The 17,677-nt window shown below is 32.4% G+C and overlaps 1 protein-coding gene across 31 annotated transcripts in view; it reads right to left on the bottom strand.

The window, feature by feature from the left end:
- ADGRL3 (adhesion G protein-coupled receptor L3) overlaps positions 1 to 17,677 on the bottom strand; it is a 756,105-nt gene that overhangs the window by 26,098 nt on the left and 712,330 nt on the right. For 30 of the 31 annotated variants that reach the window (XM_088791158.1, XM_019743751.3, XM_074324503.2 and 27 more), the window contains 2 exons: positions 16,359 to 16,484; positions 9,630 to 9,726 (listed from right to left, as the gene is read on the bottom strand). In XM_088791158.1, coding sequence (XP_088647284.1) covers positions 9,630 to 9,726; positions 16,359 to 16,484 — 223 coding nt within the window. Of the gene's footprint in view, positions 1 to 6,254; positions 6,416 to 9,629; positions 9,727 to 16,358; positions 16,485 to 17,677 lie in introns of those variants that run through there. The other variant, XM_074324504.2, reaches the window with a different exon arrangement.

Genomic DNA, 17,677 nt, shown 5'->3' with positions numbered 1-17,677 from the left:
TTTCCACATCAAGATTAACTATCTTCCTTCCATCTGTATATCCTCTCAAATCTTTCTTAATTCACTGCTGATTTTCTGGGGTTGTAAATTACTTTCTATGAAAGTGATGGGTAACTTGTCTTTTTAAAGCACCCTCATTCCTTATAATGATAAATTTTGAAGAAAGCTTATTGTGAAAATCATATAAGAACCTATCTCATAAACACTTACTTTTAAACAGCAAGCAATATATAGATTGAGCTATATAAAGTGTAAGTAAGCCTTTGTATGCAATTCAGCAGGAGCTATTTTAATTGGATACTACGTAATTATTGGTAATAACAATTTAAGTATTCTTTTTCTTTCTTTTTTTGTTTTTTAAGATTTTATTGGGGAAGGGGAACAGGACTTTATTGGGGAACAGTTTGTACTTCCAGGACTTTTCCAAGTCAAGTTGTTGTCCTTTCAGTCTTGTTGTGGAGGGTGCCGTTCAGCTTCAAGTTGTTGTCCTTTCAGTCTTAGTTGTGGAGGGCGCAGCTCAGCTCCAGGTCCAGTTGCCGTTTTTCTAGTTGCAGGGGGCCCTGCCCACCATCCCTTGAGGGAGTCGAGGAATTGAACTGGCAACCTTGTGGTTGAGAGCCCACTGGCCCATGTGGGAATCGAACCGGCAGCCTTCGGAGTTGGGAGCACGGAGCTCTAACTGCCTGAGCCACCGGGCCGGACCCTAAGTATTCTTTTTCTAATGGCTCTCCTTTTTTTGGGGGGAGGGGGCTAAATTTAGATTATCCTCCCACATTTTAATTTTTCGTATAATTTAATTAATTTATATTAAATTTCAATATATCAGATATAAGTTAATATAATTTAATTATTAGAAAAATAATTTGAAAAGTGATGACTCTGTTAGTTAACTTTGGATACTATATACTGCATTTATATCATCACAATCTTTATGTTTATAATACAGTAGGAACATTTTTTCAGATGAGAGGTACAGTCTGGTTTCATTTATTTTTAAATTTTGAATCATAGATATTTCATAGCTTTTGTTAAAACCAGAATTAGCATATAAAAGTAATAAAAAGATTAATTTTTAACATATCACTATCTATTAGAAGTCAGATCAAATCATTTTTCTATTTGTTCTAGGCATTTCTATGCTGTCCTGACAGAGGACAATTTCAAGAATATCAAGTTCAGGAGTAAAAAGATCTGGGGCAAGTTACATCTTTGGTTCTACTATTAAAAATTTTAGACAGAAAAACACTTATCTGCTTTTTTAACAGAATTTTTGCCCTCACTAAAATGTATATCCTTTTACTGAAATGTAAGTAATAAAAAATTAAAGATAAAAGGAGTCTACCAATAAAATACCTTGGGAGCTTCCAGGAAAGAAGAATGATTATAAAATTCTTCTTGCAACCTGAGTTCCACAGTTGGACAATAATGTATAGTAAATTCAGCATATTCTATATCAAATAATTTTGTAAAAGTAATATGTACTGGACAATCTACTTCCCCATATACCCACAGTATTTTAAAGATTTTCTTTCCCTAAATGAATAGGGTTTAAGTTCACACTAAAGAACTGTACTTAGAACAAAATTACATGGAAGGGAATGAATAGTACATGAAAGCAATTAAGAAGTGAAAATATAAATAATCACGTTGTTAAGAATACCTCACTTCCATGTGAGGTGATGCACATTATTTTGAAATACCTTCTTGGAAAATATCCTTATTCTAATCTTCAGCAAGCTTCATGAAAAACTGTCATCATAAGAAAACAACAGACATTTTTATCATGAGTGGGGTTATGTGGTCAGGAAATCTTGTTTGGAATTTGCCGTTTACTAGCCATGTGATCTTGGACAACTGACTAAGAAATCCAGCTTCTTTATAGATAAAAAGATGATGGATAATGAATAATGAACAGTACACAATAGGTAAATAATAGCCACACACACTAAAGGAGAAATCCAAAATTTATCAAGAACTATAAAGAGAGTCTTGTGTTACGGAAAAGAATACTAGCGGTTTCTGAAGATAAGTTGGAGTATTAAGTCCTAAAGAGATAATTTTTTAAAAAAATTATATCCTCAGCAACTTATATGAAACAACAGTAAGATTTCAAGACTAGGAGGAAATGTTCTACAGCACTATAGTTAGAAGCTATCAAGGTATCTCACTGCAGATTGTTTGATTTAAAATAAAGAGGTAAGAGATACTGCAAACTATATGTAAGGCAATAATATACTAAGCCATAAAAATAAGAAATCTACGCTACATAAATAACTCTCTTTGTGAAGGGATCTATGAAAGCTATAAAATAATAATAATAATAATAATAATAATGATAATACAAACCATTTTTATTTTTATTATTGTCTAGTTGGCTGTGAGAGGCCAGATAATTTGAAGGATTCACATTACAGAGACAAAAGCAAAGCATAAGAAGGACTCTCTGGGAAAGCATTTTAAAGGTTTTTTTCTCTTTTTCAGTTTCTGCTAACAATTTATAGCAAGAGCATTTGCCTCTGATTGACTAGAAATAAAGATTTAATATATCTCATTTTTCAATGGAGAGTTCATTCTGAAATTTGGTTTCCTTGAGTCAGGAATCAGGATATTAATAGTATTGTTTAATTATTTATTTGATGCAACACCTCACTTAAAATCTGTATCTATTTTCCTTTAGCTATCAAACTGATTTTCATAACACAGGTTTCCTTATTTTATTGTACATTTTCTGATGTTTTTATTCATGACATGTACAAAGGAAAGAAATTAACAGAGAGCACTGTACCCTCATTTATAAATCAAGAATATGAAGGTAAAAAAAAAACTAGATGTAAATATAATGGCTAATGTCAAATAAAAATTTTATCAAGCCATCAGATATCTCTTATATTTGTACTCATATCATCATAATGCTTGTTCATAACAAAAAGTAATTTATTATCTAGGCCACTCTGATTTGTTAGCAATGCAAGTCCTCTTAGGCACATCATTAACTGTTTTTACAAATTTCACAAATAGGTGTCAGATTATATTAGGATCTGGTTAACATTTACAAACCATGATTTTATAATACTTTAAAACAGCAAGACTTTTGGGCAATATGACATGTTTTATGCATATAAGCAAAATTATGCTTACCGACAATAAAGTACAACGAATGAGTATGAGTGTTTCATCCTAGTTGCGTTAATTTATAGACATCATTAATTGCGGTGACACACACTTATACTTTTTCATTTGCATGTTTCTTTAAAAACATAAAAACAAAACACGTTTAGTAGCTTGAATATTAATGAGATGGCAGGTGATTTATTGTGGAGTTTCTTCTGCCTCAATGACCAACCTCTTGGGAAAGACAATACAGCCTCTGAAAAGATGTGAGCTTGAAATGGGAGTGAGTCACATCCCTGCTCTGTTACATAACTGGTTATTTAGCAGGACTGTCTGAATTGCACTAGTGTTCTCTAAGCTTGAGAATGGTGAGATAGGGTTTGAAGGAAAGAGAACACATTGTTTGCTTATGTCATTATCTTAGCTAGGGAGAAAAATTATTTTACCTTTATTTCATCCATGCTAAAACATGGTTGCAAATCAAAAGTGGAAAGTACAATTAAAGTTGACACAAATTTCACTTAATGTCTCGTTTAGAAGAGATAATTCAGTTTTATTAGTTTGTCTATTTTGTTAGCTTCAAAGTAGCACCATGTCAGGTACATTATTATTCCTTTTACTTGGCATTTAGTAACCACCTCCTTCCTCCCACCTTTCATTCCTCCCATCTTCAGTAGTGAATGATAAATCTTAATATCTGATTACTGGAGAGCACTGGCAAGAACCAGTTTTCATCTGTAGAATATATAAGTGAACTTCTGAATTAAATAATAATAATAATAATAATAATAATAATAATGATAGTAATAAGTTCCAGGCACTGTTTTGTAAGCAATTAACATATATTAACTCACTACTCTCAAGGGTCCCCCTAACTATTTACATCCCTATTACATCAACACTGAGAAGTTAAGTGATTTACCAAATGAAACTTGGTTAAACGGATTAAAACTCCATTCTGAACACTACTGTACAAAACTGCAACTACTTGCAAATTTCTATTTGATGGCATCTATTCCCTTTGTATCAGCAATGCTGCTATCAGGTGGGGTCACCTTTCAGTAAGTAGTTGCAGCACTGAGAGTCAACACTTACCCTTAATATTTATGAAAAGGTTGCCCTAGGCCATCATAATTTTACTGATTATATAAATTTACTGAGAATTAATATGACTCTGAACCTTGAAAGGAGAATCCATCAGCATTAACAAGTGCTACACGTCTACAGATCAGTTTCCTGCCATATAACACTTAAATTTGGCTTAAATAAATATTGGATGAGTCGTCAGATCTCCATGTACAAAAATCTGAATTGTATTGTGTGGGAGGTTGATGAGATGGAGGATGGGAAGTAGGAATAAATAAGACCCCATGATGCTATCCAAGCCAAGCTATTGTTCCAAAAGAATAAATGTTTTTTTGTTAATTTTGTCACTCAGATGGGGCACATTTTTGCAATAACTCCAATAGCTGGGGTGGGGGTGGGAGCACCATTTTTGTAATCCACACAACCATACCAAATTGGTAGCAGCTAGCTAGGAAAACTTTAAACTGAAATTTCTCAGGTCAATCCAAGTAATAAAATAAAAAAGAAAATGGGTACTGAAATTATATTATTCACGATGAAATCAAACCTAATAAATCAAATTTTAGAAAATGTCTCAATTTCTTTATAGATCTACAAAAAGAGTGTAAATGTTTAACGTTTACTGAATTAATTGAACTACCAGAGAAATTTCTCTGCAAATGCTTCATTTTTGGATTCAACTCAAGTTTCAGAGGCACTGTTACTCTAAACCAGGGGTGTCCAAACTGTGGCCCACGGGCCAACTGTGGCCCGCAATCCATTTTTAATTGGCCTGCAGCAAATTCCAAAAATATATTTAGTTTACTTAAATAAACCAGCTGAGGCAATACGTACTTTACCTCGAGTGAGTGGCCTGGCTGTTTGTGTATTTTACCGCATATGGCCCTTGGTAAAAAACATTGAAAAAAGTTTGGACACCCCTGCTCTAAAGTGTTCAAGACGAGGTTTGGTCAGCAGAGATTGTGGGTAGGAGATACAGGTGGGAAAGATTACTCTACTTACAAATTGTTTCTATCACTACTGGAAGTTGGAGCTACTAGAAATTTAGATTAGATTTCCAAGACTTGGGACGAGTTTGGTGATTGAGGACTAACTTCAGTGTATGTGAAAATGGTAGATATTTAAATGAACAAATGAATACGCCCTCCTGTGGGGTGGGTGAAATTCAGGTTTGGATCTGAATTAACCTTCTTTGAAATGCTCTGTTATCAAGCATCATCTTAGGGCTCTCAAAAAGCTCCTTCTAACCTGTGTATACAGTGGCACGGGTGAAGTTAGCTTGATAGTAGACTTGGTATCCCAAGTCTACTTCCTTGAGGGGTATTAGCCTCAAGGAATTTTGGATTTGTGTGAGTGTGTAGCATTGTAGCCAACAAGTTGGCGTAGGACAAACATTTTAAAAAGGTATAGAGAACATTTGGAAAACATCTTCATAAATATAGATATTCAAAGGGCAAATGTAATGGAAGGTTTTTAAAAGATGAGGTGACCAAATAAGAAAATCCCAAAGAGAATATATAAGAATGATTGCATGAATTGCAAATTATCCATAAATCTCCCAAGGTCTCACAGTATTCCAAGGAGTAAAATTCCAATAGTAATTGAGTTTATCACATTGGAAAATTTAGACAGCGAATCTCATACATAGGGTGTAACAAGTTTGTTCAAGAACAGATTAGAGATGGTTTGAAAAAAAAAGGCGAGAAAGAGTTCTGCACTGTATGGTAGATGCTTTATTCTTAATGGATTCCAAAGATGATAATGATGGATTCTTATTTGGAAGAATAGATGATAAGACATACAGAATTTAAAAATAATCATTCTTTTGATTAATTGGGCAGTGATACGAATAGGAAAGAAAACCTAAAGTGAAAATAGGACTGATATTTTGACAACTTCTTGTCGTTTTCAAGGGCTGGACTATTCTAAAGATGAAGAGATTTAATACATCTAACTCAGAAAGAAAGAAAAATGGAGTTTGAGTTAAAAAAATGCTAGCTGTAAGAAAGTAAGAATGAATGGGAAGTTAGAATATATGAAGATGTAAAGATGCAGTACCTGACATTTTTATTTTAATAACAGAGAATATAATTTTTGAATAAACAGAGGTAAATAATAATGTAGCTGATGTGACTGAAGTGTTTATCTGGAAAGGTGAATCTTGGATGCCACCTACCTAAATATGATACACACGCCTGAATGCAGGGAAGATAGGACCCTGGGAAATAAGACAAGATTAAAGAAGGAGGTTAAAGTCTATCTTCAGAGATATAATATGAAGAAATAAAATTTCACAGTACGCCACTCATCTAAGATAAAAAATAATGAGACAAGAATAAAACGAGGAGTTTCTGACTTGGGAGACTGGAAAATGAATACAGGATATCAAGAAGATCACTATGATGTCTACCGCCATTAAAGTCACTAAGTGAAAGGAAGAATATATATCCTGAAGGGAAAGATCACTGCCTGGACACACTTCAAAACATAAATTCAATTTAACCTTCTCCCAAAGTCATCATTAAAGTAACTTATTGGATGTCACAATAAATTTTATACTTTCTTTAATAACTTTAAGAAATAGCTTTTAAAACTAAAGGTTTAAAAACTATATTTAAACATATCATCTGTCAATATGAAATATTATTTTCTTTAAATATATTTCAAATTGACCCAATCATCTACATATTCCATATTTCAAAATGATGAAATTCTCGAGAAGGAAATAAAAAGGACTCAGCGATATTATATAATGTAATTGACCTTAAAATCAAGGTTTTTACTTAAAGTTACATACCTTATTATCTTCACATAAATTTAATACATAATGCTAGACAAAATAATTGTATGGATTTTATCCATCTTCACAGTAGGCAAATAAACAGCACATCATTAAAATCATATTATCTCTTTTGTTTAAACAACAATTATTCTGCGGTTTTTACGATCATTAGATGCAAGATGCTTCTAATAATAAATCCTATTAATAAGGATAGTTTTCTTTCTGGAAATACATTGTAAATTTTCTATGTATGGGATTATTTTGAAGAATAAAGAAAACTTTTCACTATGGAAGTAAATTAGTTCCTAAGCTTTAGAGGCATTTGTAAGTAATTTGTTGTGTGTGAATTTGAAAGTATACCAAAAAGTTAGACTATTCATACTTAAATAAATTTTCACAAATTAACCATCAAAATTAAACTTAAAGAGAGAAGAATACTTGAGATATATTATGTAAAGCAATATACTCCAGCAAATAAAAACCTATTAATAGTGAAACAAAATACAAGAAGGTAACTGCTTTATTTTAATGTATTTTCTTCATATTTTGAGGAATATTTGCACTCCCTGTTCTTACTTAAGCAAAAATGATGTAGAAAATTTAGTAGCACCATGTGATAGTTAATATATCACTACCCCAGTAGAGAGGAGGTTGTAGGCTGACAGGCAGCTGGAGGCCTCGGGCCTGAAGCCTCACCCCAACATCTCACCCCAGGAAAAAAAAACAAAATAATTTAGATGACACAAAAGAGTCTGTGAGACTGATCCTTTCGGGGACTTTACCTCACCTTTGTGCTTACACCTTATGTCTCCCTGTGGGGTCCCAAAAGATGGCTGGCTAGTCAATGATTGGTAAGATTCCTCAAGGGAGGAACAACCTTAGACGGACAGACACAGTCGCAGAGGTCATCTAATTGGCTACAGTCAATAATTTGAGTTTAGCATCAGTTCTCCATCTATTCTTTTCAGTAAGTATCAACATAAGGTTTTGTCCCTTGGAGAGGTACACACAACAATTACTATTACATTTATGACTCTTTTGTCAGACTAAGGTGATTTGGTTTAATTCTATTTTTATATGAGACTCATAGGCCACTGCTTAAAGCAAAAAGAGAAGAGGGATATGTGGGGAGTGGGCTGTGAGCTGATAAAGGGTTTTTCATTCCCATGGAAAACCTCGCCTCAGCAATGTTCGATGTAGGGAGTGGGCTGTGAGCTGACAAGGGCCTTGCAGCTGCAAGGTCATCCCCGTGGGAAGCCTGCTTGTTCTGCTAATACTTATTTGTATAGATAACTATTCTAAGACTGTATAAAAACTGTGAGTGAAATAAAGACTGGGCCACTGCTTCACCATCCATGGACTGTGGACCTCCCGATCCCAGTTTTCCTGTCTCTGTGTCTTTTCTCAATCTCCTCACCCTTCCCCCTCAGGCAGAGCCCTCCTGGTCGCGTGGGCCGCGACAGCTCCAAATAACATACGAAAGTCAATTAAGATAATGTATAACATGGGTCCATAAGTCAAGTTCAACCTGGACACTGCATGCCCTAACTTCTATTACATAAACAAGATTCAACTTGAGTAAAAATAATTAAGAACACCAGCATCTGAATCTTAATCATAAAACATAACTGTTAAATTATTTCTAAGTAGCATTTAATGTAACAAAAAGCTGGGAGAAACAGGTTTAGAACAAACTAATAATTCTACTTTGGATGTAAGAAAAAAATAACAATGTTGATCATAAAAATAACTTCTGAATGTATACCTCAAAAATGTCTCTCTTAGGACAGTGTGATTGGAATAAACTCATACAAAAATCACCTTCCCAGATAAAACTATACTGCATTATAAGTATTTTCCAGCACTGACAGTAGTGTATTCTAGCTCTCCACAATGCTGTATCTACTCATTTTTTACTGCAGGCAATTTAATTCTAATCACACACATACATACAGACATCAAGAGACAGAGAGACAGAGAGAGAGAGAGAGAGACAGAGAGAGACAGAGAAATCAACCACAAACAAAACAGATTAAAGAAACTTCATTTAAAAAATCTAAATCATGACCTAGAAACATTTTAACCAGAAGCACATATACACACAAGAAAAAATCATAATATATACATATATGTATATCTAAAATATTTTTTCTCCTAGATCTTTAAATATCCAGAGAAGTCTTTTAGATATCAAGCTTAGATGTGATTTTCCCCCAAAATACACAGGTTGCCTTAAGTATGTATTAGACAGTATATTTTTACTTCCACAAAGATTATGAAATTGCTCTATACCTGGGAAATGTGGAACTCTATGATGCTTAGCTGACTATATAGCCACATAATTGCCCATTTTCACCGCTTCCAATGAGGCCTGACATCTCACCATATTATAGCAGGGGCAGATGACTAGAAAAAGAAAGTTCTTGTTTTCTAATTTCCTTTCAAGAAATATTTCCTGAAAATTCAGGATTAAAATAATAATAATAATAAAAGGCTTATGAATATTGGAACACAGTCAACCAGGTTTTATATGCCTGTAACATGCCTATCATATGGAATAAGTTCCAGAAGTTGCAAATATAGCAATGCATTTAAGAACTTCTTAAAGGAATCACAAATGTAATAAATATGAAAAATCATTTCTAATTACCTCTGTTGAGTGACGCTGAACTGTTTATATCTCCAGTAATGAAGGAAGACTCTGACTGCTTTCGGACCGTGTCATTCCACATTCTACGGATTCGGCTCTTGAAGAGGGAAAAGGAAAAGGAAATTAACTCACCAAACAGTGAATTTTCACTAAAATCATTCTTTGCCTTTCTCAATTATATGAGAACTTTGTGTCTGGCAACTGGCAAATATACACCTTTTACATGGTTGCTGTACAGTAGCATGAGAACATAGGAAACTAAATTCACAATAATAATTGGTTCTCATTAAGTATATTCCTATATACTTAATGCAAATGCCTATACCCAAACAATTATAATTATGCAAAAGAATAAATGTAACATACTATAGCAATTTAAACATATTGAAGATATATAGAAGTGTACTCTAGACAGAATTTAATAATTTTAGTTTCCAAGGTAAAACAAATTATTTTAATTGTAACTTCAAAGAAAAAGGGATATTTTATATGCATTAAATTATCAGTTTTATTAACAAAATATTTAGTTCAAGAATGAAGAATTTTGTAAGAAAGGGTTTGATAAGAAAATAACATGTAATATTATTAAAATGCTACTGAACTAATTAATATTTTCATATTAATAATAATATTTAATTCATAATATTTTGTAAGGAGACTAATATAATTTTATAGGCTACGTATTACCTTGACTTTCCTTTTGTAAATGAAAGAGAGAAAGTAGGAAGTTTTATAGAGAACTAAACATTCTTACATCTTATATTCTTAAATTCAATATTCTAACTGTTGGATAATTCAAGAGAGCAGTGTAATATTTTTCCATTTTGGGGACTTTTTTCTGTTTCATTCTGTTTTGCTAATTTATTGATTTAGGGATCAAGAGAGTATTAAGAATCTTGTGAGGGAGAAACAAAATATTTTCAGAAAATTTCCAAGGATGAAATAGGCATAGGAACTATTACTAGTACTAATAGTGAAACCAAGTTCACAAATGGGTTATGTTCCAAATATATTTGGACTCCTTGAATAATAGGAGTACCTAAACTTGAAATTGTTTTTAGGAATCTTGGGACATGGTTATCCTTCAGAAATATTTTCTATATAGGTCAGCAAACACACACATGCACACACACACACACACACACACACACACATACACACACACACACACACAGTAAAACTAATAAACAAAAGCACAATAAGAAAACTGGTGCAGGATTACAGACCCTGAGTACTTGAGAATGTTTCTATTGAAAAATACTTCAAAGCTTCAGACTGAAATATTGGGAACAGACCTCTCATATTTTTAATTAATCAAAAATATTAATTACCCTCTACTATATGCCAAATACTAACCTAGGAAAAACAAAGGGGGAAGGCAAACACACGATGTCTTTGCCTTCATGGAGCTGCTAGACTAGTAAGTGAGAAATCAATCAAATTATCACAAAAAATAAATGAAAAAGTAAAAAACGTGCCCACCAATCCCATAGAACATTAATTACTATAACTCAAAACTATAAATAACCCAAATGACTATCAATGGTAGAATGGATGAATAACATATAGAATAATATACAGCAATGGCATGAAAATGCAATATACCCTCTTACAGCAACATAGATGTCCAAGGAAAGAAAGAAAAGAACAAGAACAAAAACAAAAATATGCTCTGGATGATTTCATATGAAAAAAGAATCAAACACATGCAAAACAAAATGTAGTGATCAAAGTTTAGATAGTAGTTATGTTTGGAGGTGAATAATTGAAAAGGATTCAAAGGGTGTCTGAGATACTCCCAATATTCTATTGTTTGACCTGAGGAGGGATGATAATTAACTATGCCATTCACTTAAGTTTTGTGCACTTTTGTTAATGTTTGTTATACTACATAACTAGAAAGTGAACATAATAAGGGGCTATGTCCTTGTCTAGAAACTTTGAGAGCACTGCACTGAAGAAGTGACATCTTAACTGAGAGTTGATGGAACTGTGATCATATTGGGTGACACTTATATGAGCACACCCCGTTATCTTCTATTAGTAGTTTCTCCTACCTGGGCTAGCCACACCTGTTCCCTTACCTTTCCTTAACAGGGCAAGCATGTCTCTGCCTTAGGGCTTGGTACACTTGTTTCCTCTGCCTGGAGTGCTCTTCCCACAGGCATAAGTATGGGTAAGTCCATCAATTTTAAGGTTTTGCTCAAATATTTTCTCCTTAAAGAGACCTAACTTGACCGTCTTAATCAGAATTGTATTCCACGCACCCAACTCTATTTCCTCCCATAGACATTACCATTTTCAATAATATACATATGATAATGTACTTATTTCTTATATTTATATTTAATGTTCAATATTTAATGTATAATATCTACATTATATTTGAGGGCCTACAAAAACGGAATTTTTGACTATTGTGTTCATGATGCATACAACCTGGTATTTGGTAAATATTATATTTATGTATATATAATATATAGCAATTAATTCTTTCTGTGTTCTAGGTTCTATACTATGTATTTTTCATGTATTCACTCACTGAAAAATCACAAGAACTCCCTGAGGTAGTTACTCTTTTATTATTTTAGAAAACTGAGGTTCACAGGTTACTTAACATGTTCAGTGTCACAGACATACAAGTGACATCAACCAGTATTTGAACTCAGTCATTGGGCTCCTGATCTAGAAGGTTAACAACTCACTCTGCTATACCAAATGATAGATGAATAGGAAAAGGGGAAGAGGAAAAAGTATTGCAGGCAGAAGGATAAGTATATAATATGTGGCACTGTGCCAAAACTTAGAAGTTTATGGAATGAACCAGGATGAGCCTTAAAATATGGGGGCGAAAAAAACAAGTCATGGAAGACTACATACCGTAAGATCCCATTTTAAAGAAAGATTTTTTAAAAAGGCATACTACGCAACATCTTTTTAGGAGGTGGGAAACTGTTAAGAGTAAGTCAAGGAAATGAAGAACAGAAGTTAGGAGGTTGTCACTGGTGGACACGCATAGGGATTAATGAGGAAGAGATCTCAAGAAGGGACAAACAGTGGCAAATGTTCTATGTCCTAAGTTGAATGTTGAATTCTCAAGTGTTCATTTTATTACTATGCTTCATAATTTAATAGATGGTAAATATTATACTTATGTATATATAATATATAATATATAGCAATTAATTCTTTCTCTGTTCTAGAATGTTTGACACATTCTTTTATGTGTCAAATATTATATAATAAGAGTAAATAGATCTGAAAAGTCAATAAAGTAAATAAAAAGTAAATGATGGAACAACTAAAGTCAAAGTGGGAAGGTTAATACTTCAGTCAACAGCTTTTATTCTCTCTCTCCAATCCTATACACATCTCTGTGAATACATGTTTGTGTGACTATATGGATATTACAACATTTTTGTATGTGATTAAGCAGGAAGTAAGTATAGGGAGGGTTTCAACAGGTAGACAGGATTTTCACTTTTTAGTTTTGCAAATCATGCCTCTCCATGATCTACATAGTAGCCATGATTTCTGTTAGATGTGGACGATATCCCGTCACTTCCTTTTCTAAATTATCTCATTGTGTTTCTAAAATAATCAAAATAATATTTAAACTCACATCATTTTACAAATACCTATGGACATGTCTTTAGCCTTCTGCTTTGACTTCATATCCCATTTACACTCTCACTCATTTTAGCCTATGGCATTCTTTCTATTCTGGAATTTGCAAGTTCTCTGCTACCTTAAGGGCTTCACATTAGATGTTCTGTCATGGAAAATTCTCTTTCTCTGAACTTCCTTTCTGTCATTCAGATTCTTGGCATAAAATCATATTCTAAAATTGTCTTTCTCCAGCACTTAATACAAATAGCCACTGGGACTTTCTGTATCACATCACCATATTTGGTTCTCTACCAGCTTTAATAATCTGATATTTTCATTTTGTTCATTGACTTGTTACTAAATATTCTGTCTTCCACAACTAAAATCGAAGCTCCAGACCTTAGGGGAAGTTATTTGTCATTTAACCACTGTATCTCCAGAACTTAGAAGACTGCTTGGCATTATGTAGGAGACAATATATCCCAATAAAACATAAAAAATAAGGATTGTTATTTTAGAAGTTCTCTCATGTTAAAAAGGCATCCATACTCCCATTTTTTACCTTAATATTTTAGAGTATTTTAGACTTTGGTTATGAAAGGTCATATTTGATATGAAATACATTTATCATTCCTACCTAAACATACTAGATTGAAGTAATTATCACTTTATATAGGATTGGATTGTCATAGTTAATCAGAATTAGTACATTAGGAATAAGAAGACAGTGTAAGGTTTTCCCCCCTAAAATATTACAACTATAAAAGTTAAGAAACAATATGATACAGATATATATATATATATATATATATATATATATATATATATATATATGCGTTGTGTTTCCCCGAAAATAATACCTAGCCGGACCATCAGCTCTAATGCATCTTTTGGATCAAAAATTAAAATAAGACCTAGTATTATATTATATTATATTATATTATATTATATTATATTATACTATACTATGTTATATTATATTATTATATTATAAAGACCCAGTCTTATATTAAAATAAGACCAGGTCTTATATTAATTTTACATAAGTTATATATGCTAATAAATGATAGCTGCTCAAATTTATTGAGCATGCACAATTTGTTTTAAGTATAGCGTATACATTAACTCAATCTTCCTAACAACATAAGAAACTAGTATGATCACCATCACTTTTCAGATGAAAAAAGTGAGGGTCATTGAGATTAAGCAACTTGTTTTGTGTCACAGCAGGTACACGGCAAGGCTAGATTCAAACTAAAGTCTATTGTCCCACCAAGTTTATGATTATTCCATTAAGCTGTACTGCCATATCTTGCAGTTTAGGAGTATAGCTAAACACTGCACAACTCTGTGGTAACATAATAAATGAAACTCCCAAATATGATTGTTTTGTTAATGGCACATTTCAATAAAATTACTACTAGACGATGGCTGATGAGCTCCGTTAAATGAAAAGCACAGGAACTAATCAAGCGGAATGACATACAGAATCTTAGCAATTTCAATTTAAAAGTTGTGGAAAATGTTATTTTTAAAAAGGGACCTAAGGATTATTAGGTTGAAAATAAAGGGCATGAATTATAAGAGGCTCAGGCTGGAAGCATCATCTGGGTATGCCCCTACTCTTATATGAGACTTCAGATTTTTAGTTGGCAAATTTAGTGGTGCTAAACTCAGAAACCTCATCCCACCCAGTTGGTAGATCTGTTCCCCCAATTTGCAACTTTGCAACCTCAGTAAGGCATCGAAATCATAAAATAAATCAAATTTAAATTGTTAATAATTGTATATTATATCTAGGAGTAAGTTTCATGATCACAATAATTTGTGGTTAACTTAAGCAATTAGATAGTCTCATAGGTTTGAGTTATATATTAGTTTTAAAATATTTAGTTGGAAATATTAGGTTGATATTAGAATGGGGTTTTATTTGTAAGATAAAAGACAATTCTGTTAGTTTGAGGAAAGTGTTTGTTTTAAGAACACTATTAATTATCTTTGATTTATAAGAGTTGTTCAAGTGCTAGTTAGATGTGTACAACTGTTCTATCTGATAGATGTGTTTGAAAGTATCAGATATATTAAATTTGTAAATGATATTTACACGTTACAAGGATATTTAATTTTCTAAGCATATGAATGGATTGTTTAGGGGAATTTAATGTTAAGTTTACAAGCCAATTAAGATTAATCAAAGAACAAATGATGTGATCTTTGTTATGTTACATAAAGTCACCAAATTTACCAAGAATAATTAGATTTTTGGGTTGAGCTAACAGAATTAAAAAATAACTAAATTCTTGGTTTATAACTTTATTTATAAATGTAAATTAAATTCTTCTTCGGAAAAGTTCAATTGACAATACTGAAAACATAAATCACGCAATCTTAAAATTATCAGTCTGCTAGTCTGAACCTAAACTCACTCATGACCTACATAATCCTGTGTCTTTTAGATGACTGGCTCATTTTAGCATCCTGAAGTTGCTGAAATTTCTACATAATAATCTTTGGACTGACACTGCTGCCTGGGAAAAATGTCTGACATGTACCTAAAAGTTCACCATTTCCCTGATGAGGAACGATGCAGCTACTCCAGCTAGTGCTGGGCTGATGGGGGTAGCATTTAGACTAGTTCAATCAATGATGCTGTTATGGTATCCTTCACTGCCCTGACTTGTTCTTCAACTAATCATCATACAATATGGTATGAGCTCTAACTGTTTTAATGAAACATACCATTTAATAAGTAAATATTTTCTGTATTTGGTAGAGAATTATTATACTGGTTAAAAGAAGCAATTAACTCAAGAATCACATATATAAAATATCACTTTCTTAGAATTTTAGGTGAAATGCCGAATTTTTCCTTACCTCTATACTCATTCAACTGAACCAATCTGAAATCATTATACAAACTTAGACCCTGCATTTCATGATTTTATTGCAATTTGGTTTCTTAAATTTCTGTCATAATCATTACCATATGAGACACAGTAAAACAACAAATGTGATGTATTAAAGACTTGTGATAAAAATAGAGCTGATGAAAAAAGGACAGCAACCCATAACAGAACATAGGTAAAATATATTTCATTTTAATTAACAGATGTTGTTTACCTGTGAGCCTGTAGAGTAGCGTCCAGGAGTGCGAGAACCAGATGTTTTCCCTGAGCCTATGGAACTTTCTGTACTTTTGCCACTACAACAATGTGTTCGCAGGCATTTCCCGTACTCTTTTCGTACCTAGCCAATTAAATATTAACTTCCGTTAGCAAGGAATTTATTTCAGCTAGGAGCTACAGTATAAAATATATGAGTTTTATTTTTATGTATTTTTATATAATTAATATAATTATTTCTTTGTCCTACAAGAAAGTCTGTTCAGCATATTTTTACAATACAAAATAATGATATTCATACCATCAAGCTTGAAATTTTACATAATTAGAGTCTTTTAAAACACACAAACACACACACTTCCAATCACACCATAATGATGTTCAAAGAACAAAAACGTAAGACTCTTCAAGATGCTATTTTTAATTTCATAAAGTTGATATGAAATAAACTATTGGTGCAATTGTCTTTAGACCGAAGTCTACTGAGGAAGTTACAGAGAGAAGAGGCGATGGAGAAAAGGGAAAGACCGAAAGAGAGAATATTTAAAGACAGAAAAAAGAATGTTGGTCTAAGCATTTCTTTTAAATCTATATGTCTTTGAAGTTTACTTCTCTCAAAAAGGATCAAATTTGCAACTTCAGAATATAAATTCAAAATTTATTTCCTCAAAATAGTTATATTCAATAATCATAGAGAAAAGTGATTATTTTTTTTTTTATAGCTTTGCTGATTAAATTCTTAATCCTGGTTATAGTACAAAAACCACAAGAAAAAAGGAGACTTTTTTTAGTTGATGTTTTCAAGCAGGAAACTATATCAAGCACTTTTGGGAAAACTTTTATCATGTATAAATTTTTATTATTGCCTATTTAATAAAACAAGACATAAAAAAAAATAAACAGTAACAGCCCTAAATCATACCTCCAGTATCAACATCAACAATTACAGTCCATAACTATGTGCTCAATAACTAAAAACACATTCTAGGACATCTTATTGTTTATACATTCAGAAATTTACCTTCATTATGAAATAACACTATATATAGCTTATTCTTAGTTTTTTACATCAATTTCACATGAGCTCATACTTTCCACAATTTGCGGGAAAGTAATATTCCGATGTAATTTTATTTAAAACAAAGATATAAATACATGATTTTCTGAGGAATGCTATTTAGAATCAAAAGAGTTGTGTGAATGATAACTTAAAATTAGTATTCAAAACTAAAACATTGCATCTTAATATTTTAAAGTTCACTGTATCAAACACATGGCAGATTCAGAGACAGAATATATTCAGATTTGTGTGAAGAT

Source organism: Rhinolophus sinicus, chromosome 1 (assembly GCF_057876585.1).
Source record: "Rhinolophus sinicus isolate RSI-liver-muscle chromosome 1, RSI-T2T, whole genome shotgun sequence".
NCBI lineage: Eukaryota > Metazoa > Chordata > Mammalia > Chiroptera > Rhinolophidae > Rhinolophus > Rhinolophus sinicus.
The sequence above is the reverse complement of the archived record's forward strand: the minus strand, read 5'-3'. Positions and strand labels throughout refer to the sequence as shown.